Source organism: Choloepus didactylus, chromosome 12, assembly GCF_015220235.1.
Source record: "Choloepus didactylus isolate mChoDid1 chromosome 12, mChoDid1.pri, whole genome shotgun sequence".
Taxonomy (NCBI): Eukaryota; Metazoa; Chordata; class Mammalia; order Pilosa; family Megalonychidae; genus Choloepus; species Choloepus didactylus.
In genome coordinates this window covers 67,265,728-67,290,656 of record NC_051318.1, presented here as the reverse complement: position 1 = coordinate 67,290,656, position 24,929 = coordinate 67,265,728, and the positions used below count along the sequence as shown (strand labels likewise).

The 24,929-nt window shown below is 33.7% G+C and overlaps 1 protein-coding gene across 3 annotated transcripts in view; it reads right to left on the bottom strand.

Annotated features, from left to right (window-relative positions):
- The window catches only part of DACH1 (dachshund family transcription factor 1), a 406,379-nt gene that overhangs the window by 222,958 nt on the left and 158,492 nt on the right, over positions 1-24,929 (bottom strand). For all 3 annotated transcript variants that reach the window (XM_037800622.1, XM_037800620.1, XM_037800621.1), the window contains exon 2: positions 10,170-10,285. In XM_037800622.1, coding sequence (XP_037656550.1) covers positions 10,170-10,285 — 116 coding nt within the window. The remainder of the gene's footprint in view (positions 1-10,169; positions 10,286-24,929) is intronic.

The window sequence follows — 24,929 nt, the reverse complement described above, 5'->3', positions numbered from 1 at the left end:
AGTGAAACTTTGGACAAATCTCTTAGCGTTTTTTCCTCCTCTATAAAATGGTGTTTTGGGTACCAATGCTTATATTGTGATGCTTGAATAAGTGAGGCCAGACAATGCCACTCAAAATCACAACACTACCCAGTGGTGAGGAAGAGGATCAAATGCAGACCTTTCAGTTCCACGTTAGAAGCCATGTCACTCGACTATTTTGTTTAAGAAGTAATTGTCCTTTAAAGAGAAGAGCCCTAACCTATCCAGTGTTTTGAGGGATCAGCAAAGATAAAAGAATAAAATCCATGATGGCTTTCTCCAAGAATCAGTTTTGTGGCTACTTTAATTGAAATGAAAATGGCACAAAGGAAGATGTTAAGAGTTGTCTGCTGTATACACATCCTTAGCTATATATCAACAAGTGAACATGATAAAAGTTCTCACATTAATTATACTGACTACTTCCTTAATGAAGTGCAAAAGTGTTTGCATAATCTGATTCAATTTATTGAATTAGGTTACAGTTTTATCACTTTGAAAACTAGCTTCATTGTTTACTTTACAGGATATGTCAATTCATTTCCAATAATTAAATAGCACAACACACAGCTATAATCAGTTGAAAGCAATCTCCATTTTTTAAGACTACTACAATTTGTAATGTGCATATTTCTAAAAGCAATATATGACAGTTTGAAAGTATATTATGATAACAGTGACATTTCATATCCATATAGCTTATTTTGCCCACAAACACAATGGTTTATAAAAAGGGCTCCTTGCCATTAAGTCCTGAAAAGTAAACAGGTGATAATCAAATTTTAACATCAACTACCACTATAAAGACTATCTATAGAGCATATTTATATGAATTTGAAAAACTTACCAAACTAAGATGTCCTATACCTAAGCCATGCATGAAGCGGAAAGTTATCAATGTTTTAAATCCTACAGAGTTGATTTGAGCATAGAAAGTCAGAAACAATAATCAATACCACTGGGATCAGCCTCTTTACTACTAATATGAATCCTTTACCTTTCTCTAAGCTTTATAGTTTAAAAAGTGCTGCTGTAACAGGTCTCCTTTGACATTCATAGCAACTCAATGAGAAAAATAATTTGGATGTAATATACAGACCCTTTTTACAGGTAAGGGACATAAAGGATCATGTTTGATGGTTCAATTATCACACATTAAGAAATGGCATGGCAAGAGGATTCCTATGATGCTAAGAAATTGACCCCTTTCTCAGGGGCTTTTTTTTTACTTGGGAAGTCAAATTAAAGTAATTCATAGTAAATTTAAAGGTCTTTCTTTTAGATCCATTTAAAGTTTCATGTCTTTTCTACTATCATTTCTGATGATATAACAGTAAAATAAATAAATAAATAAGTGTTTCCTAGATTACCAAATAGTCACAGTTTTAACCATGAATTAATTATTTCAATGTTTTGGAAAACAGGGTAACAAGCAGTATGACGGTCAAAAAATATTAAGTATTCATCTCAAAGGTAATTTTAAAAAGCTATTTAAAAGGCTACAAAAGGGAAATGAATTTAGCAGTTCCTCAGAAAGTTAAACATAGAATTACCACATGACCTGGCAATCCCACTTTAAGGTATATATCCAAAATAATTGAAAGCAGTAACTCAAACAGATACCTGTAAACCAATGTTCACAGCAGCATTATTCACAACAGCCAAAAGGTGGAAGAAACCTAAGTGTCCATCAACGAATGAATAAACAAAATGTGGTACATACATACAATGGAATATTATACAGAATAAAAAAAAGAATGAAGATTTGATACATGCTAAAACATGAATAAACCATAAAGGCAACATGTTGAGTGAAATAAGCCAGATACAAAAGGACAAATATCTTGAGATCTCACTTATATGACAATAACTAGTATATGCAAATCCATAGAGACTAAAAGAAGATTATGGGGTGCCAGGACAGGGGTGGGTTGGGATGACAAGTTAATGCTTGATAGGTACAGAGTTTCTGTTTGGGGTGATGGAAACATTTTCATAATGGATGATGGTAATGTAATTAACAGCACTGAATTATACACTTGAAAGTCATTAAAATGAGAAATGTGTTGTATATATGTTACCACAATAATTTTTAAAATTACAAAATATACAAATATAGAATCCTGAAGCATGGATACATTTGAACTAAAAAGGTACCATGTTACGTTCGTTCGGGTGAATAATTCAAGCTAAAATAAAATAGAATAATCAAATTTTAAAATTATTTTGCCCACAAACACAACCTCCTTCGCTCCCCAATGCAAAATTTACCTTCATAGTTCCTTAAAAACAGTGATTACAAAGAGGAGGAATGGATGGATGAAGGTCAAGGAGGGAGAGAATTCTTTTTTTAACTATAGTCTTTTGTATCATATGCAGTACACCCTATAAAATTAAATTAAATATAAAAACTATTGCAAACAATTCTTCATCCCAGTTTCCTCTTGAACACTTCCGTCAGAATGGAAAAATAAGATTTTATAAGTAGTATCTTCCACTCTTAGACAGTTCTCTATGTAGCAAGGCCCTTTCTTAGGGAAGTCAATCCATACCTCCCAGTAATTTTAGTCAGTTTATTAGATTTCTCTCCATTGAAGAGTACAATATGAATCTATCCTATCATCCACTTTCAGGTTTTTTCTTAGTCTTCTTAAGACTAAGCATCAGTGGTACTGTGAAAAATTGATTGTGTGCTTTATATGACTGCATGGCATGTGAATATATCTCAATAAAATTGACTTATTAAGAAAAAAAAGACTAAATGTCATCATCATTTCCAAATACTTATCTGCTCTCTTAATACCTACCAGTCTGTCAATGTCCTACTAAAAACTGTGATGCCTAAGACTGAACATAATATCCCAGATGTCATCTGAAGTAGAGAGTAAAAGAGTGTTGTTGTTTCTCTTTATCTGGATATTACGCTGCTATCCATTAACTTTAGGTCTGTATTAGCACTTTTAGAACTTGAGGCACTCTGTTGATTTATGAGATTTCATAGACAAAAAAAAAAGAATCCTTTGGTGATTTTCATGCAGTATGTTTTCAAATTATATCTAACGTTCGTTCATGACTAGGAAAATAAATGTTTTAGGAAACTAAATGAAAGTTTTTCTGGCCTTTGCCAATTTCTCTAGAAATGTTGTGTCCTGTCATCCTCTTCAATTATCAATTCTACTTCTTTACAAAGAAAAGAGTAAAGTTATGAAATGTATAACCACAGGTATGGTGAAAATATGAAGTTCAACATGATATGGTTAAATATTTGAATAATAAACCTGCAGCACATCATTAAATGAAACAATTAAAACTTTGAAATTGCCTCAATGGGGAATGCCTATTAAAGACAAAGAAAGAGACTAAATGAATCCTACTGGCCCTCTTGTTTTGCAAAACTTTTATTCAAACAATATCTTTCAGGAATATTAAATATGCATCTTTAGCAGAATTGGTCATCCTCCCTGAATATTTCTACTTTTAATTTTTCTTGGATGGGAAGGGAACAGGATAATATTGATACCTCCTTCTGGTCAAGAAATTGCGGTGAGCAATGAAAGACAACAACATGTGATGCACTGGATTAGAACACCATCTAAGAATCTCGCAAATAAATCGATAATCCTCTAAATTCCATCTAATCCACACACCATTCACTATCTTAAACAAAAGTTGACTCTGAAATTTTGATTGTCTTTTCTTAATGTAAACTTCTCTTCTGTGAAAGGAAGCATTGTGTTACTATTGAAAAAAAGGTAAATGATACATTGCAATCAGTCAATTAAAGATTTAAAGATATTAGCAACTTCGTGACTGCAAATGTACTGCAGGAGAAATGTAAATAGATTAAAACTCTTAACACAGTCCAGTCTGGACATATGAAACTATAGAACTCAATAGAAACTTAGAAGAGAGAAATAAATTAGGGTAGAAAGGACTGTAATTTTCTTCTAAATTAAGTAGATGAGAGGCCTGTCCAGAAGCCTAGTTATATGTGGTTATTTAATTAAACCTAAAAATAACAGATCTTTTGCTCTAACTGCTTGAAAAAAAAATTTATGAATTTTCATGCTAGTAACAGACACAGGCCACATTATGATTTGAATAAAATCCTCAATTATTATGTATATGGCACATGAACAAAGAAGTAAATATATATATTATATATTTTCTCATACTAAAATCTGTATTTACATTCAGTTAAATCTTGAGCTATGTTTCATTCATATATATTAAATTATTTTATATAAATTCATATTATATTGATAATATATATACACACACACACACATACACATATATGAACAGGAATTTTGATTAATGTGCTCTGTGCTGCCGTTTTATTCTTGTAAATATTGCATCTCCAGAGCATCAATCCGGAGATATAAATTCCATCAAATGTTGATGATAATGTTTAAATATAGTCATCATAACCTATAAACAAACAAACAAATGAACATAGCCTTCCATTTATTTAGTATGTCTCTTCTTGACTCTAGCACTGAATTGTTAATCTGGGGCCTATGAGTACTTAGTTAGGATTTTAGAAGCTGCATTATAATGTTTTATAGTATTTGTAACTCTGAAGCTTAATAATTCCTCTCATAAATTCTTTACTAATGATATATTAGCCATATTCTTTCAAAATATATTCATTTTGAGTATCTGCTGTGTTCCAGGCAATATTCTAAGTACTGGAATACAGCAGTGAACAAAATTGACCAGAATCTCCCAGCAGCCACTCTGTGTGTATAGCTACCACCATGCTTGGGCCGCTCACAGTAACTTGACCAGTGACTGGCTGGGTGCTTTGGGGAGTCTTATAATGGTTCCCAAAGATATGTTCACATCCCAGTCCAAGGAAAGTGTAAATGTTACTTTCTATGGAGAAAGAGTCTTTGCAGATGTGATTAAATTAGATTAAGGATATTGAATTGGGAGGATTGACTTGGATTAACCAGTGGGCCCTAAACACAATCACAATTGACCTTACAAGAGAGAAGCAGAAGGTCTCACATACACACATGCATACACATCCAGAAAAGGGGAAGGCTATGTCACCAACGAGGCCAAAATTGGAGTGATGTGGTCATGCATCATGGACTGCCACCACCTCAAAAGCTGGAAGACACGAAGAATGTATTCTCTCCTAAGCCTCCAGAGGGAATGCAGCCCTTCTGACACCTGGATTTTGGCCCAGTGATACTATTTTGAACTTCAAGCCTACAGAACTGAGATAGAATAAATTTCTGTTGTTTTAACCACCAAGTTTGTAGTAATTTGTTACAGTAACCATGAGACATTAATATAGTACTCAATTCAAGTTTTAAAACCAAATAAACTTCAAGACTAAGTCTAGTGTGTAGACTCTCCTTCCAGAAAGGAAAAAAAGAGGGCGCATTACTTTATTTTTCTCTCCAAGAAAAATATAAACAGGAACATGTATTAAATATTTATAGGTTAAATGTACTACTCTCAAAATGTCCAGTAATTAAACCTCACAAATATTCCTGATATATAGATGTATGAAAACACACACAGCCTACATAAACATAAATGGTTTGAACAGTTTATGTCATATTTACTCTTCGAGTAAGGCATTCAGTAGACTTTTATGTTTAATTTATTAGAGAAGATTTTCAATCCATTTGTGGCTGCTTTACTTGTGCATTTTTCTGTTATCCTTACTTATGAGTCTCCCCATGGAATATAATACATTTATTATAATAAAATTCTCAACATACAAAGCACAGTTCCAAACTGAAATTTCTCCTAAGAAGTTCAATGCTTAATGTGTTTTAAATATTCCATAAGGAAGTAGTCTGGATGTTGTTGCTCTTTAGTAATATTTAGCAGGAAAATAAAGAAAATAAACTTTGAAAATATGTTTTTGAATTAAAAATCCACTTGAGAGTATTTCTCTTTAATCCTTTTTTTAAAAATAAGCATGTTTCAAAGGGATTAACTCTGGATTAATTTTGCCCTGGCCCAGTTACTTTTTTTCCAAAATGAAAAAAATAGCTATTCATAAGTACTAACTTTTTAAGGATAGTGCATGTGTGCCCACAATTGCTTTCTTTACTCTGAATTTATGTTTATTATGGGTCTACAAGGTCACAGAGAGAGAAAAGGCATCCAAGAAGCAAAATGTAAGTCATTAGTTTATTTGATTTGAGGGTACTCGAAAAAAAACTTTTAGGTATTGAATAAATTTTCTTTTAATGTTAAATGCAAATATTTGGGACTCACTGAGTTACTTCTATAATATTTACATGAAATTTGTATTTCAAAACCAGCCTGCATTCTGCCCTAAGCATAAAATCAGGAAGTTGGCCAAATATCCCATCCAAATTACACTCCTGGCATTAGAGGGGAGTATTTTGAATTCCTAAATAACCCTTTCCTTAATTGTAAAATAGACATGATTCTATAAAAAAAGTATGAATGTTATTAGAACTCTGTTGCTAGGATAAATTTAATTCAAACTGGTATTTATTATCAAAAATGATTTATGACAAGTGCTCAGTCCAAATAAATGTCGTGAGCACTGCAGGAGGTATTGGGTTGTGAGACCTCTACAAAGAGCCTTCTTTCTTTCATTAACTTCAACTTCTGGTTGCTATGGTATCCTGTGACAACCATAAATTTTGGGAATTATCACCATCTGCCCACGCCCCCTTCTAGGTTGCATACAAGCACACTCAAGCAAAAAATAAAAAGGTAAAAACACCATAAGCAATTTCAGATTTTTTTTTAAATAATAGACACCTAAATACATAATATCATTAGGGTTGTGGAAGAAATTTTTAAACAGGTAAGTTTAGTTATATTTTCTTTCAGAAAACAGATGCTTCCAAGGAAGAATATTATTTAATTTCAATTTTGAGTTGTTAGGAGGAAAAAAAGGATGAAGGAATGACTAGCAACAAATTGTTGGATTTTTATACACTTGTTAAAATTAATACATTTCCTGTTTTACAGGCCAACATAGGCAACTTTGAAGGAAAATCTGTATCTTTTTTTGCTTTTCAAATGTTACCACTTGGAGTACAAAAGTGTAGGTCAACATGCATAACAGCCCACAACTTATATCTTGGAAGGGATTTGAAATTTGGGCTTTTGATTTTGTTTCTTTATTTGCTTTCTGAAGTTTGTTTATTGGTTAGTTGGTTGGTTTTGTTTGTGTTAGAAACATGATTTCAAAATCTTCAACAGATACTGATATAACTACAGACTCATAAACAAATTTTAAAAAATCTAAACTCACAAGTCAAAAACTTAGTAGAATGGTTATCAAACTAGTTTTCTTAATGTCAACAATATTGACATTGTTGTTGAAAAATAATTAATACATTTCACCTTCCCCACCTCAGGAAAGATAAAAATGTCATTTTGTTTAAAAAAAAAAAGTAGCAAATAAGAATAATCTTCTGATATACAACAGTTCATATATTCATAATGAATTAAACTCTCCCAATACACTAAGTATTCTATGGGAGAAAGTTGTTACACTCCTTTGACAGCTCATCATCTTTTTAAAACCACATGGTTTCCAATTATGGTTTTCAAAGAGTAAATATCTTCCCTGGTAATAGAAATTTTATACAGTATTTCCTAAAATCGAAACTTCTTCATGTCCAGAGATTTTATGTAAAAAGAGAAATCTTACTGAAAATATTAAGGTAACATGTGCCACATTCAAACTTCTGGCAACCTCAGATCTTTGGAACAATGTCTACAAGTTGAAAGTAAGTAAAATAGTCAGTAGTGTGCTCCTAAGCTCTGTTGTAAAGCCATGCAACAAGCTGTATCATGCATTGAACTAAGACCCACTTTCCAATTTAGTCTATTTTCCTGATGAACTTCCATTTCCGTTCTCTAGAACATAACCGTTTAAGGTCTTTTACAATATAATGCTTAATAAGCTTCACGGAAGTCTTGTTTCTGAGTACACAAGACACTAGAAACAACAACAAAAAACACGTCTGAGAAAAATAGCACGGCAATTTAAATAAAATATATAAAATGATCCTACTTCAAATATGATCAGCCATGATGATGGGTCAAGTTTAAAGTACTTCAGAGTCTCTGTTCTCCCTGCCAGGGAAGTGTGTAATGTATTTCAGATCGAGGTCCATCAAAAATAACTTAATACTTTCATTTTGGCATATGAACTTCAGTTACTTGGAAACTCCACTTACCCCAAAGTTACTTGATGGTGTTAATTATGTGAGTACTGCTATACTTTGATCCTGATGGCATCATCTTATTTCATCATTGCTTTGATAATTAAGTATTTATTATTTTCATCTTAAAAGAATAAATGTTGGCAGGCAATTTGGAACCAAATCTTCTGTATTTTAATATGAATACAGTCTAGAATACTTTCCTCCCATAAGATAATTGTGATTAATGACAAGTAGGAGTCAAAAAAACTTACCAGATAAAGAATAATGGTTATTAAAATGGTCAGTGTTTAAAATCTCGTAGACAAAATCAATTGAAAAGGGTTAACTAAATCAATGACTCTTTGGACTTTCTTGAGTCTTTCAACCATAAAACATAAAAGAAGTTAAGATTTTAGTTCCACCTCAAGTATGTGACACAAAAAATCCAAATTTTTAAATCAGGCAATTTTAGTATTTAGTTAAATATAAGCAGGAAAGACATAACAAACCATTACTTATTTATTTTCTTAACCCCATCTTTGGGATTAGAATTTCATGTAGTAGGATTCAGTTCCTAGAGAAACATGAATAACTAAGCAAATAGAAAGGATGATATCAAACCATTTTCAGCTACTGATTTCAATTTTCTATTCCTCAATTTTTGTCTGCAAAATTAGCATAGAAATACAAATCTACATAGGAATTTAAATTATGCATGATTAAGAACTTTTGGAACCCTTTTATAAAAAGTTAATAAATATATAAAATGAACAAATAGCTTCAAATTAAACTCAACTGATGTTTTATAAATGTCCACAAAGGTGAAGGAACTGTTTAGATGCTGTCAAGAAAATAAAGGTAAGCTAGAAATAGTCCTTTTCTTCAGGGAGTTTTCAAACAAATAAGAGTTGTAAAATTAGGTAATCCATGATTACATTAGAACATGGAGAAAGATACATGTTATAGAAGAAAAAGAAAATACTGACAGGGAATTAAGGGAAAAAAGAAGGAAGACATTCCTCTCATCATGCCAGATTATCTTTCCTGTACCTAGTATGTTATATGACAATTATGTGTTCATGTGTATATCTCCTCAGTAATCTTCCCTAAAGGAAAGGAATAAATACATTTGAGGGATATGTATATGTGTATTATACATACATGCATGTATGTATGTATGTATATGTGTGTGTATGCACTGTTTTAGTTTATTTATTTATTTGCTTATTATTTTAGTTTGCACATGGATCTGTCTCAGTTTCCAATGAAATATAGAAGGTGGGCAAATGTGTAAGTAAATAAAGACTTAATGAACAAATGAACACATCCACATGTTAGAAATCAAATGAATTATTTTTGCATGCCTTGCATTATTAAAGTTGTTTATGGTTTGGAGCTTATATGGTCAAGACTGTTCTTTTGCTTATATATTTTCAGTATTCTAGGAATGAAACTTCCTTCAAATGTTTCTAATGGAAATTTATTTGCATTATACTTTGAGAAAAAGTTAGGAGACATTACCATTAGAGGTCTGTGTTTGACGTAGTTAACTCTCTTTTCTTTGGCTGCATTTCTCTGTGTCTGAGGTCTTATGAATGAGACATAAGTTTCAATCAGAAGACCTGGATTTGAATAACAACTGACAGTGACCAGCTGAGAGATCTTGAGAAAGTCACTTAGTGTCTCTGAGCTTTGATTCCATAGAAGCAAAATGAGATAATAATTTGTTGTTTGCTATTGTTGAGATGATTCATTGGAATAATTCCTATCACTTTGCTCAATCAAGCTTCTGTGATTTTATTTCAAATAAAGAAATGAGGGTGATAATGTAGCTTAGAAATAACTTGTCATCAGTAACATCATCTTAGTATGCACAAAGTATAATTGATGCAGATAAATATGTATGTAAACATAGGTGCATTTAAAAGCATGCCATTGGCTGTTTTTTTAAATATTTTCAGTGTAAATAAGTAAGAATCTTACCTGTTGGTGGGATTATTCCAGGAGACATGAGGCCAGGGACAGAATGTGGCATGATATGAGAGTTCTCTGGGGAGGTGACACTCTGAGTCCTCTTAGGGGGCCTTCCAGGTCTAGAACTGAAACAAACAAACAAAAAATTTTTACAATTAAGCTGTTGTTTTACACATCATTTCAAAGTTGTTTCAAGTGGTAACATGGACTGTAAATAAATTTGTTTCAAGGACGGTTGCTTTTGCAGTTAGATGTAATAGACTTCCATCACTAATTAGATTACTTGCTGAATTCATTTTCCTCATTGAAGATCAGCCACTCCTGATGCATAATTCATAGCCTGCACCTCGTTACCTGCTTCTTCATATTAATATCTATACACAGTTTGAATTGCCTCGTTTGCATATGCTAAAGTTCTGCATGCAGCCTTCAGCATGAAAATTATGCACTAACTTGTAATAATTATTACAGTCAGCCTGCTATTGATTTATGAGACTTTTAAAAACCAAATATGTGTAGTACTTGTAATGAATGATATTTTAAGGTTCTTCAGGAAATTAAAAGGCAATGGCTGCCTAAGGAAATGTTCTGCTTGTTTGATTTAATACTACAGTTAGCTGGGAGGTGGAATGAAAGAGTGATTCAGACCTATAGCACATTTTTCGATGATATGTTTTATTACTTTGCACTGCTAGCCTGATATCTAGATGATAAATGACAATACATATCTAATGTGTGAAAAGGTCTTGCAATTTCTTTATTTTTTGTCATTTAAAAGATAAGTCAAGTTATCATTTAACCCTTATTCTATTTAAGTGAACAGCCTCACTAGGTTGCCTTACTTCTAATATATTAAAATAAAACGGAAAAGCTTAAGGATTTTTGTAAGACATCATTGAGAAACTGCTAGTATTACATCTTATGTCTACCTTTAGGAAAAATAAAAATACTTTGTGTTTTAGCAGTACTTGTATTTTACATGCCTATTGCACAAGATTAATTTTTAAATTATAAAAGCAAAAGATGAAAGGGAGACAATATATTATAGAGAATATAATACTAGCAATTTAAAAAATAAATATCCTTAGCATTAAGGATCCACTTTCTGCCTCTGTATCATGAATGTGCTTTATTGAAATGCTCTTCTGGCTAATATGTGCTTAGAGATATCAAAACTGCCAGTCACATCCTTCATAAGTAAGCATTTCCTTGTTAGTCCTAGCTGAGATCCCTTGTCTCTCTCTCCCCAAAAGATTCAAAGATCCCACTTCTATTATTTAGTATAAGTAATATACTGGATCATTTAACCACTAATTGTTAAGTATTTGCTGTTTTCAATGCTGTGTACTATGGAGGAAAAGTTGGGAGAATGGGTTCTTAGCCTTTAGGACTGTTGTAATCTTGCCAAGTGGGGAAAAATCAGGTAAACAAATAACTAAGATGCAAACCGTAATGTGGTGCCAGGAGAAAACTACAATCCCAATAGTCACTGGTAGTTAGACTAGATGATGAGACATCCAGTTTGAGGGAAGATAAGATTTCATGACAGTGGAAACAGAAGAGATTTCAGAAGGGTGACTTAGACATGGAGACGGAAAACATAAAAGAAAAGTGCACCACAATGAGAATGTGTGAAAATCATGGAAGTGTGAAAATGTATGGATGTGCAGAGAGCAAGCCAACAAGCTGAAACAAGTCAAAGAAAAAGGGGAACAGAAATTGATATTGCTGGACTCTGCCTGGGGCCAGATCTTAGAGGAATCTGTATCCTGAGAAAGAAGATCGGAAGTTTCCTGTTCTTTTTCTTTGCTTGTTTTTGCTAATCCTATCAGACACTCTTTCATCTGTTGATTGTTATGAAGTAGTTTTGGGGCTGCTTCTTGTTCTTCATCGCTACTCCTTATCCTCACCTGACTTTTTTTTTAATTCAATTTATTGAGATATATTCACATACCATACCATCATCCAAAGTGTACAATCAATTGTTAACAGTACCATCATATAGTTGTGCATTCATCACCCAATCTATTTTTTGAACATTTTCCTTGTACCAGAAAAAGTAATAATAAGAATAAAAAATAAAAGTAAAGAACAACAACCAAAACACCCCCCTCCCACCCTATTTTTCATTTAGTTTTTTGTCCCCATTTTTCTACTCATCCATTCATACACTGGATAAAGGGAGTGTCCTCACCTGACTTTTTAACTTCTGTTATTTGCCTAGAGTCTAGTAACAATTCTGTAATAGTCTCCATTCTCCCTAAGTGGGCTCATCTATTATCATCAATTAGATGCTAAGGACTGAGAGATAAATATACATGGACAGACAGCCTAGATCTTGGTCTCAGGATTCAGACAGGTATAAAAAATGAGTGTATATTGGAAATCTCTTCTTTGGTGCCTATAATAATCTAAGCTTTGGACACAACTTGTCCAAATCTTAATTCAACATCTTCCCCTTTAAAACCTACTCCTCTTTTCCTGGTTCAGGGAAATGTAGCTTAACTGACTAAGCCAAAAAACCAGGGCTCAGCTGTACCTTTTCCTTCTCTTGTATACTTAAATATCATCCCCATAAGGATCTCTCTCCAATCAATTCTCTCTTTAATGTCCCCACTCATACTTCTGAATCAAGCCCTCATTTATTGTTTGATTTATTGTGGCAATTTTCCAAACTTTCAAGCCCTACCTCCAGATTTGTCCCACTTTAATGTGTAGTCTAGAGGACTCTTCACACTGATCCCAGGATTTTTCTAAAATGCAAATCTGTTGATGTTTTTCATTAGTTTAATGATATCAATGTCTTCTTATTGGATTCTTAGCAATATGAATCCACTTCTTAGCATGGCACTAAGGCCCTCCAATGGACCCCTGCCTACTTTTCTAGTCTCACCCTTTGTTCCTACATTCATGGTCTATATTTGGCCTTACTGAATTTCTTAGCATTGTCCTAAGTTGTCTGATTTCCAATTATATCCAACACTTTTATAGATGCTACTCCTTTGCCACTGAAGCCTTTTTTTTTACACCACCTCAGTCTCTTCCCCTTTTACCTGTCTAAACCTGGCTTAAACGCAATCATCTTTCTTACTAATCCCTTCTTCCCATTAGTAATTCTTCTCTATGCACCATGGTAGCCCATGGTGAACAACTCTACTATAGCTTTCTCTGCACCGATAGTAATAATCTGCTTATTTGTTTGATACTCAAAACTGTAAGACAAAAGTGTATCAAATACATCTTTGTGTACTTAAAACTTAGCTTAGTGCCTGACTCACTGTATGTCTTTAAATACATTTTAAACCAATTTATGAAGACTTTTCCTCAAGTGCCTGAAGGATCTTCCTCATCCATTCCAGTGGACTTAAAGATTCCAGGAAATGAAAAAGATGGTAGATGATAGATAGATAGATAAATAGATAGATAGATAGAGAAAATTGGGACTTGGAATCTAAAGATAATGCTAGTTATACGTCTGACTCCCAGAGAAAGAGAATGGAGCTGTTGGAAATCTAAAGCAAAACACTATGGAGAAAATAAGAAAGGAAAAAGAAGTTAAGATGTGAAATGTTAGCACTTTAATTTTTTTTTTTTTGCTTTTAAAGAAAATGAAAAAGTTTAAGAGTAGTTCATTATTGAGGCCACAGGAGCTGTCCTCACCACCCTCTCTCTGAAAGAAACAGCCAGGCTACTAAGTAGGAACACTCTACGTCCTGCTGTGATTTGAATTGACCTAGTGGGCTCCTCTCAACCCAAAAATCCCCTGCCCAATCTATCACAGTGCCTCAAATTCCACCAAGAGATGTATTACTTTCAGTCTAGATGCTTTAAGATCTTTTAAAGCCTTCCATTAAAGTGTAAATACCCTTGGCAGTGGTAACCCCCTAAAGCCATCAACTAACACCCTAGTGGGGATTACTTTACAATTAGGTGAGAGTGCAGACTGAAGATCTCTATACAAAGAATGGAGGGGATTGAGAGGAAAGATTTAAAAGGGCAACTTAAGTCACTTACCCCTTGTCTATGAACAAGACTATGGGGCACCTCTAGGAGTTATTCACAACTTCTAGTCTGAGGGGAAGTTGAAAGGTTTATTTATTAGCTATTTATTAAGAAAACTTTTATCCCTTCATGACCCTTATTGACAGGCCCTATATTTTACCCTCACTGCAGTCTTGGCACTAACTTTTAGAGGGTTTTGAAACTCAAGGGAAGATCCTTAATTGTAAAATACTTGAGTATTTGAATTCCTTTCAACAGAACTTTCAGGAAATTCCAAGACGGCATGCATAGTGATATAGCCACTAGAATGGGTTCAGGTATCTCTAAATGCTCACTCAATCAAGTCACTAGATAGTATACCTTGATCAAGGTATCTAACGTCTCTGAAAATATGATTAAATCAGGATTAATAAAAGTAGATCTTTGTACTTTTTTTTGTTAGAAATTGGTTTTTCATGAAAAGGAAAAAAACCTTAACTACTGGGAGGAAGCGAAACTATTAGCAAAAGCATTTCCTTTTGGAATGATCAATTGCCTCAATAGTAGCCACCTTCAAGCCATCCTTAACTAAAACAGTGACCCAACTCTACCTTAGAGAAACAGAGCAAGTTAAAGTTCCTAGTTCCAAGCAAAGCACAAGATCTCATGTGAATAAGTTATTACCCTTAACAAGAATGAAATCACAATTTACGATTTTGGTAATTGTTTTTACCAGCTTCAGAGATTAGCTAGTGCAGCCTTTAATATTTTCAACCACCAGCACTAAAAGAGGACAGCAAAATTTTAAAGATGTCCAAATCCACACTTAATACCCCAAACTTTTAAGAACTTGCCCAGGCATAATCTTTCCTATAGTTTTAAATTAAAAGGTTTTTCCCCCCCACATAGATCAGTGGGTGGTCATCTCCTTGTTTTAATCACTTAATCAGATTCATGCTAATTTGTGCCTTTCTACCACAATTGTTTAATGTTTACCAACTCTTCCTAGCCCATTTATTGTGTTTATTCAGGGTGAAGTCAAAATCCAACTTAACAAAAGAAAACACAAGTGATATGAATTAATAGGAAGCTAAGTGCATCAAAAGAGTGAGAGGCATTTGAAGTGGTAAAGGGAGGACCCCTTACAGATGTTTCAAACCTCAACCTTCTCCACAGATGTCATCTTCAGTAGTTTTCTGCCCCATCAGAGTTGGGGCAAAAAAACAAGTAAAATAACCAGAAAGAGATTGTGAGGGCTATGAACTGGAAAATGTAGAAGTAGCTGCCTAGCAGAAATTGTGGCTCTAAATCCTGCCTGAGTAAAGAAAGGAAACTAGGAAGGTTCTCATTTATTCTTTCAGCCATCCATCCTTCCATCCTTCCATCCATCCATCCATCCATCCATCCAAGAGTATAGAGCAACTGTCTACAAAGTACTAGGCCAGACATTAGGGTTTCAAGAATAACGACACACTCCCTGCCATGAAGAGGGAGATAAAACCAAATAGCCCATGGGGTAAAAGTGCAGCAGAAAAACTGACGGCAACAAGTAAGCATTGAGTTTAGGATCAGGATACAAATAAGCATTTAGGGTGAAGGCAGCTATCTATAAGAGTTCATTTTCCCTTTCCAATCTATTCACCCCAGAAAAGTTCCAAGTCAATGTTTACATTCTGCATATTTTTTTCTCATAAACTTTTCTCTGAAGCCAATATATGAGAACTTCAAATTTAAATACACATACATCCATGCAAACAAGCATTTCTGAATAGAACGATAACAATTGCTTAATAATTTAAATAGCCACTTGAAGATTATGGAGTTATGTTTATGAGGAGTTTATGATAACATGGGAAAATGCTTATGTTCTGAAGTAAAGTGAAAGAGCATTACTACAAAACTGCAGAGATGGACATAACAGGACACACTAGAGAGAGAGAAATTAAGTGAAGCGAGCACTAATACATAGAAAAAGTACAGTAAAATATTAAAAGTGATTATCTCTGGATGGAGGATTACATATTTTTTCAACATCTGAAGATTTTGGTTTCTCTGTTATAAGCAAACATGTTTAAATATAGGAACAACCTTTTAAAATGTATTTGTTTAATACTTCAATAAATGACCATATTTTTCAGGAAATTCGTTGTGACCATGTTTTTTGAGGGAAATAATGATCCTGGCTAAATTTCATCATTGTCTGAGGTTTACCTCTATCCACATATTATCTGGGTATAATTTGTCCTCCTAATCTTCCTTTCCTTTCCATTTCAGTCCTAAAGTATCTACTAAAAACCAGATATTGATATATAAAAATGTTACCCTGGTGAGGACTATAAGTCTAAATTTAAAAAGTGTGAATAACCATTGATATCTTCCAGATTAAATCAAACTCAGGAAATAGATCCATCAATTCAATGAATGCAAAGGACTTTCCAAGATTAGTGTATGTATACCTACATTTCACCAAAAGACGCTGCAGAACTGTAATCCTCAGTTTATAAATGGGTGCTTTTTCTTTACATAGATCTTTTTAACTTGTTAATTGAAAAAAAAAAAAAATCTGTTCTCTGAAAGGCAACAATATAAATATCCCAGGAAGTAATGATTACTTTACTTTCCCTTTGCATGGAGTTTTCTTCTAGATCTAGTGAAACACTGAGGGATGCATTACTTTTTTTAAATGATGACAAATGTGAACACTTTCTCAATCACATGTCCCACATTTGTTTGGATCTTTTGTGTTCTCTGGATAGCTCTGTGTCCCAGCTATGGGTATTTCTCACTATATTTTCATTATGAACTAACTCATCAAAGAGAAGTTTTTCCACAGCCAGCAAAACAGAGTTCCATGAGGTAGGTACTTAAAATTATCACTACCTCACACTTGGAGGGCACCCTCAGATTACTGACTCTTGAGCATAAAACACAACATTCTCTCAACTCTTTACATGGTAGATAGTTCAGTACATCAATGGAACAAATAAATACCTGAATACACAAAATAAGAATGTTCTGAAAAAAAAATTACATAAAATTTGTAAAAAGTTCCTGTGGTCAAATAATTTAGAAAATGTTCAGTTAAACCTATAAAACATATTTGTTTTTTGGAACAACTTGTCAAATTCCCAGAGCTTTTAATATTTTTGTTTTGTGGACAATTTTTCAGGGTTTTCACTATGCAAACATGCATCACAAATTTCTAAGAATGTGGTATAATATGCATTTCCAACTTAGTTCACCATGATACTTGCTTATTACCAGGAAGTTTTGTTTGTTTGTTTAGAAACTCATGCTCTAAAGGAATGTGTTCCTCCTAATTGCATGATTTATATTCAAATTATGGAAATTCTTCATCTCTCAATATTACTAAAACATATTCTATGTATCATAGGTCACATGAGAATTCTCACGTGATTGAGTATTCTCCACTGACCAGGGAAACAGAGATTCACAAATTCTACTGGAGGCCAAAGTATGGGTTTTATCCCACTATATCCTATTAACCAATATGTTCTGAGTATTTTGGTTGCAATTACCTATTAATATCACTATATACATATTTGACTGCATTCTGTGGTTTAAATTGCATACCGGACAATGTAGGAAATAACTAGGTCAAAAGGAAAGGTCTGCAAACAAGTAATCATATAACTTGAAATATTTTGACCTATAGTAGAAGAAATACAAAAGCAGATAATTGTTCCAAGCCTAAGGTTACTGTTGGTAAACTGTGTCAAATAAAAAACAAATCTGAAATAAGGAGGCACTGTGTTAACTTGAATTATGTACATCAATTTAGACACATTCTTAATCTTACTGACCGAGGGTCAGTCCTATCTAGACCACTGGAGGCCTTATAAAGAGAAGGCCACAGGGAGAAATAGGCAATCAGCAGAAATCTGGAAGAGAAAAAGAGAGGACATTGCCATGTGATATGATGCAGAGATGCCGGCCAAGGAACTCCAAGGATTGTGGCAAGCCAACACCAGAAGGTCACTGACCCCAGGAGAACACAAGCCTTCTAGCCTCCAAAATGATAAGACAATCCATTTCATTATTTAAACCAGTCCATTACGTAGTATTTGTGAGAGCAACTCAGGCAAATGAATGCCAAGATTTTACTTGAAAGGAGTATTGCAAAGGAAGAAAGAGGCTGTTGCACTGAGGGAGGGCACTATTAGAGTAGGGGGAACACTCTGACTATAAGGTCCACAAGCATCAGAAGAATTAGGCAAAAATGCTTTCTTCTTTTATAGAAAGGAAAGAACCAGGTATAGTTGGGTGAAAAGTTGGTGTGATCAGCTGGCAGATGGAAGAATATTTTATGTTAAAGCAATCTATTTTCTGGGACGCACTTTTAAGGATCAGGGGTCTGTAGGTAGGAGAGAAGCCTAACCAAAGATTAGTTAACAAGCATTTTGTTGTAATTGATCAGGGGTGACAAGCGGGTCACTAATCACTTATCGGGCAAAGAACGAGAATTTGGAGGGTTGGTGCCTGACCTGCTCATAGGTAAATAAGAAGCATACTTGAGACTTATTTATGTCATAGGAGGAAGGGTGGTTCTTTGCAGTAAGCTGTTATCCTGCACACAAAGGATGGGGAGATTTCTTAAAATTCACTGTTTTCCAGAAACACAGGGCTTCATTAAGGATAAATATTATCAACAGAATTCATCACTAACTACAACAAAATAATAGGAGCTGAAGTTAGCTATGCTGGTAAGGAAAAATTATTGTTGCCTCTGACTTCAAAACTCACACTGTGTAGACCTGAAGGAGTACAGAAAATTTATTTAATACAAAACCTGTTTCAAAGACAACTGACAAAATGTCTCAGATCTCTGGGACCTGAGCTACTAAACACTAAGTAAGAGAGTATTCCAAAAAACAGATACAACATATTGCAATGTGATTAAGCTTCTCTTAAGCATTGTATATTAAGGGTTAACAATTAATGACAAATAAAATGCTAGAGAGTCCCTGTTTGATAGCTGACATACTTGGATAGTCTAGCCCCTGAAGTTTATAAATTGACCTCCCCTTTTTTAGACGCTATACAAGAAAGCCAACTTAAGAACATTCTCTAAAAACCATTGAATGTATTAGTCATACTACTCTTAGAATGAATTAATCTAAGACCACCTTAATTTAGAGGATATCTTTTTGGCGACTAACTTTTATCAGATCAGGTCTTGATATGATCTTGCCTCAATTTGAATTCTTTGTCTCAATGGTAAAGATACCTTATAAAACATATCATGTGATTTATCAATAAAAATATATTTATATTATGTGAACATTTTGTGAGACTAAAAAGTTTAATCCCATTTCAAGTTTTAATTAAAGAGATATACAAAGTTAACACGATTTATTTTTACCTCTCTATAGAGGTCACACAATATACATCCATGTGTGGAATTTCTACCAGATAGGGTTCTGTTTGCAAATTTTATTTAGTGATGTTTGCTTGGGTAGCTAAATGTTTTTAAACTTCTAATCACCTTACAATTTCCTGTTCCTCTCAAAGTCTTCCAAGCCACAGTTTATACTACCCACAACACATTTGTAAAGGTTGACTAGAATCAACTAAAGGGCAAATCCCCTGAAATACTAAGAAACAACAGTAAATGCTCTTCTTAAGTTTTGGCAAGAATTAATATTCTGTTAGCTTCTTTCCCACAGTTTTCATCATTCATCAAAACCATATCCTACAAAATTTAAATTTAGTATGAAAAGATATCCCAACTAAAGCATGTGATTCCCTTACCAATTCTTATACAAACTGTGGATTCCATATTCACAGAAAAAAGTTTTATTTCTTGTAATATTTCAATTTGCAATTCAAATGACTAGATCTTCTCTGCGATTACCGGTGGCCATATTTTGTTTGAAACTAAAGCAATGCATTTTGTCTTTTAATCCACTGGCACATGTAATGACCTTGATCATAAAAGTAGAGTCACTATTTTTTTTATCATTTTGTTTTTTTGCACATCATATTTATTTTGCCCCCACCATATATCTATTGCTCTAATCTCAAAGTAATATCCAAATCTTTTCTGTAGGAGATGCCATGTCCAACACTCTGAAGGCCCTCTTTTCAAATGCTTTTCTTTTATTCTGAAATAGTAAATAAAATAATAAATAAGAGCATTTATATTATGTTATCTAATGTCTAGACACTGTGCTAAGCTCATTAGGTGATCTAATTCTTTTAATACCCATAACAAACCTTTGAGATAAAGATTATTATTATCCTATTATTTTACTGCTGGGAAAATTGAGACACAAGAAAGTAAGGTGACTTATCCAAGATTCCTTCAGATAGTGCTAAAAGCCAATTTGTGAACCAAGGTCATCTGACTCCAGAAGCCAAGTTTTGAGCACCATTGAATGCTTCCTATCTAGCATATTTGTTTGTTCAGTCAATAAACATTAATTGAGCTTGTTAATGTGCCTGACCTTACTATATGTGCTGGAAATAAAATAAGTTACTGTTGTGGAATTCAAGGAGCTTACAGCCTGTTTTGGATAACAGTGAAGAATACAGAGAACTGTGATAAATCTTGTTTATCTAAATCTGGTAAATGTTCCAAAGGAGTGTTGTGGGAACACTATCATGGTGATGACTCAGGAAGGATGAAGTGAGCAAGGAGAATTTAGTAAACTGGAGAAGAGAAGATGCTAAGTAAGGAGCCATCCATAAAAGCAACCAATTCCCCTTGCATAGAAGCACATATATACACACTTCTGTAATGAAGTCCTGGATTACTCAAACCCATGCTCATCTTTCTTTCCTTAGAACTGTTAATATCAAACAGTCTAGCACATAATCATTCTTTATAGTTTTCTAGGTCGTATCTTATCTTCCCATGTTGCCTTCATGCTTTTGATCTTAAGAAATGTGTTAGACATGTCGGAGTCACTGATTTTTGGTCAAACCTCTTTAGGACATCATGATTTGTTTACCGATACTAAATGTATCTTTGTTATAATATCATAATATTAGAGGATTTAATAAAAACACAATTTGGTGTTATATAATCAACCATAGAGACTAAATATGAAACTAACCAGTAACTAATTTATTTCCCTTTCAATATTTTATTGTAATAGAAGGTTGTATCTGAGCAAGGAAATTCATTAAATATACAACTGTGTTTTATTTCATTTTTCCACAGTAATTTATTACCTCAATCTTAATAACAGCTATAATATGTGTTTTTAATATACTGGATGATAATATTTTATAAAGAAATTATAGCAAACTGACAATAAGAAGGAAAAAAACTACAGTAAGTAAGTGTTCATCAATGTTCATGTACTAAAGCATCCACAACCATAAATCCATGATAAAGTAACTAAGTCTACCCCTTCCACCCTACCCCCACAACAATTTGGTATAAGCACCTTCAGGTATAAATCACAAAAGTAGAAATAATAGTTATGCTTATATTAAACAACTGATCCTTAAAGATGTAGCTTCAAATCAGGGTGAAAACCTATTAAGTCAGGACGCAGAAAATCTTGTCCTCCTGCTTGTGAAGGCAGAGGCAAGGTGGCTGACTCAACCTAAAATGCATGTTTTCAACCTCCACTGACAAGTTATTTGTATGCTACCTCTGGATAAAGTGTACATAACTAATTTATGTGGAGAACTTGTTAGGGAAAAAAAAAAAAAAAAACTGCATTCACCATTCCTCTCCACTGTGCATCACATGGGGAGCTGTCAAGATTGTAGTCTGGAAGCACAGAGATTCAGATGCCAACCCCAGAATTCAGAGACCTCCTGACAACTTTTTGATATTCCCAGAAGGATTCTAGGTCTATGAACTAATGAAAGGATTACATTAAGACAGATAAAGGTATGCTGTTTCCAGCCTGCAGAGATTTAATAACATGCTTAATTTATTACCTGATATAGATGTTACATAAGCACCAAACATTGCTATTAATATGATTTATATGAACTGAATTCTATTTAATACTTTATGAAAGTGTTTTCTTTAATGAATGGCCTTTTAATACTAATGTTAGCTATTATAGAAATTATGAGATAAAATACCTGCATCTCAGAGATGGATGTGAAATTGGTAATTGTCCTTTCAAACTTGAATACACGTTTCATCATAGGATTCTTTCCCCGGGAATAGTGTGCATAGGCTGTTTTTTAAATCCCAATCTTTGTGCTAATTTCTAGGTAATTTTATGTATTTACTTACAGCCAATTTATAGTCTAAAATACTAAAATGTATTGCTTGAATAGTATTGTTTAAATTGGCTAAATAATAATAGCTTAAATTTAGAGCTGACATATTTTTATGCACCAAGCATTCTTTTAAGTGTGTTATGTATAATTATTTTCTTTAATTCAAGACACTTGTGAGATGGAAATATTATTATTTCCACTTCATAAATATGGAACTGGGGCAGAGATATGTTAAAATACAGTGTCACTTAAGAATAAAAGTGTAGATTTTCCTACTCATTATTTTGAATGCAAAAAATGGTTCCTGAATAAACTCTATGCCCAGTCATATTATGGAGGGTATAGCGTAGATCACAGACATTAAATTCTGATTTCTTAAAGCAGAAAAAGAGTTCCACATCTCAGTCAGTGTCTTAGTGTTGACTGCTTTTTAGAGGATTTTCTGATATTTAAAACTTTGCCTCAATCTGATGATCTGACAAAGTACCTCACTAGCTCCAGATGTGTTCTCTCCTTCGAACATTACTAGAACCCACAAATATGTGTTGAGCAGCCACTAAGTAGAAAGGCAGATGCTAGACCTTATAACAGATACAGGGATGACAAAATGCAACCCTTTCCCCAGAAGAGGGCTTCTTATTGTAGAATACACAGTTAACCATGATACTAAGCCACAAGTGATTGAAAAAAAAAAAAAAGATGATATATTGCAGATAATATAAAGAAGAAAGGGCCTTTGAGATGGGCCTTGAAATATTAGTATGATTTTGAGTGAAGGAGATAAGGTGAGAAGAAGACATTGAAAGAAAATGGCAAGGTCAAGGGCTCCAAGGCAGAAAAATATGGAGAGCACCGGGAATGATGGATGAGGGTCACAAGGAATGCTCCATCTGCACGGCATACCTAGGCCATTTTCATAGATTCAGTATGCTTTCTTTTGTGTTCTCCAATTCCAGCTATATCATAAGGCCTTTGAGGTAATGACCAAGGTTTTCTTCATCTGTAGCCTTCCCCCACTCTCGAATACAGAAGGCAGCAATTTGTGTGTGCTCAATAATGTTGACTAACTTATCTGAAAGGGGTGAGTTTGGTAAATGTAAATTACACAGTAAAAGGGAAGGCAAATGTTGAGTGACTAGCATGGGAAGTTTACAGAAGTGCAAAGTATGATAGAATTATAACATTCATACTTAAAGCGATAGTATGGAAAGTAGTGACTCACAATTTTGTAGGCTTTTATGAGATTAGAGTGAAAATTAATTGAACTGTTCTTGTCAAGACAGGGATTAAAAATCATAAGATCTTATAATTACTGAATTTACTATATGATCACTATTGTGTGAAATGCTTTGACATACATTACCTGATTTAATTATCTCAATAATTCTAAGAGATAGATACCAGTATGCCCATTTTACAGATGAAGGAAACGGACCCTGGAGAGAGCATAAATAACTTGCTAAGACCACACAGTTGAAGTAGAAGAGCTGAAGGGATATCAGAGCTGCCTGGGCTGATGTCCACTCTGAATTGCCATGTTGACCATAAAAATGTTTCAGCCTTCAAGAAATTTACACCATTGGAAGTAAATAAATGAGCAGTACATAGATGAGATGATTTCTGAAACTGAATTCCAATACTGCATCTTTTTTTCTACAGCTCTGTATATATTTACAGTTGACATGTTCCTGCCTAGAATTTTCTTCACTGAGATATCTTCTTGCCTCATCTGCCCTAACCCCATATATAATGGCACTCTGTCCACAAAATAGTTCCCTCCCCTAATGCATGGTTATCTTGAGCATTGTTCAGAAATACTACATATGTACTTGTTTATTGGTGATTATCTGACTTTGTAGGCTCTGTGCAGGCAGAGATTTTAGAAAGTTTTGTTCATGACCATATCACCAGTATATAGGAATGGTGCTTGGCACAAAGCATGAACTCAATAAATTTCTATTAAATGAAAAAGAATGAATGAGTGGGTGAAGGAAGGAAAGGATGCTTATTACTGATCTATGTCTATCTGAAACTACATTGTCTTAATAGCTATTTAAATACCTTTAGGCTGGGGCCATGACATGTCAGAGTGTTTTGTTTTTGTATAGTGCCAATTTGATAATGATGATAAAGTGGAAGGCTGCTGAATTATTGCCTTCTTTGCATTATCCTACCTCTAACCAAACACTCTGGATCTGTCTTTGCTCTTCAAAATGATGTAGCTGGAAATAGAATAATCCATAAATTTTTAAACTTATGGCACTCTGTGGAGCTTGAAATCATAACCAAAGTATTCTACATCCAAATATGTATATTTTTGAAGCTGGTTTAAAAATCTTATGTGTACTTGGGAGATTTAATTCATACTTCTATAATAAGATGTACATACCTGATCATTTGATTTAATTTAGGATTCTAGATTATGAAAAAATAAACCACATTAAGACTAAAACGGCATAGTTTGTTCTCACAGATTCTTTCCTGTATATGCATCATTATATATGAAAGTTCTTAAAATATTGCATTTAATTGCATTGGAAGGCTATATTATGCAAAAAAAAAAAAAAATGGTGT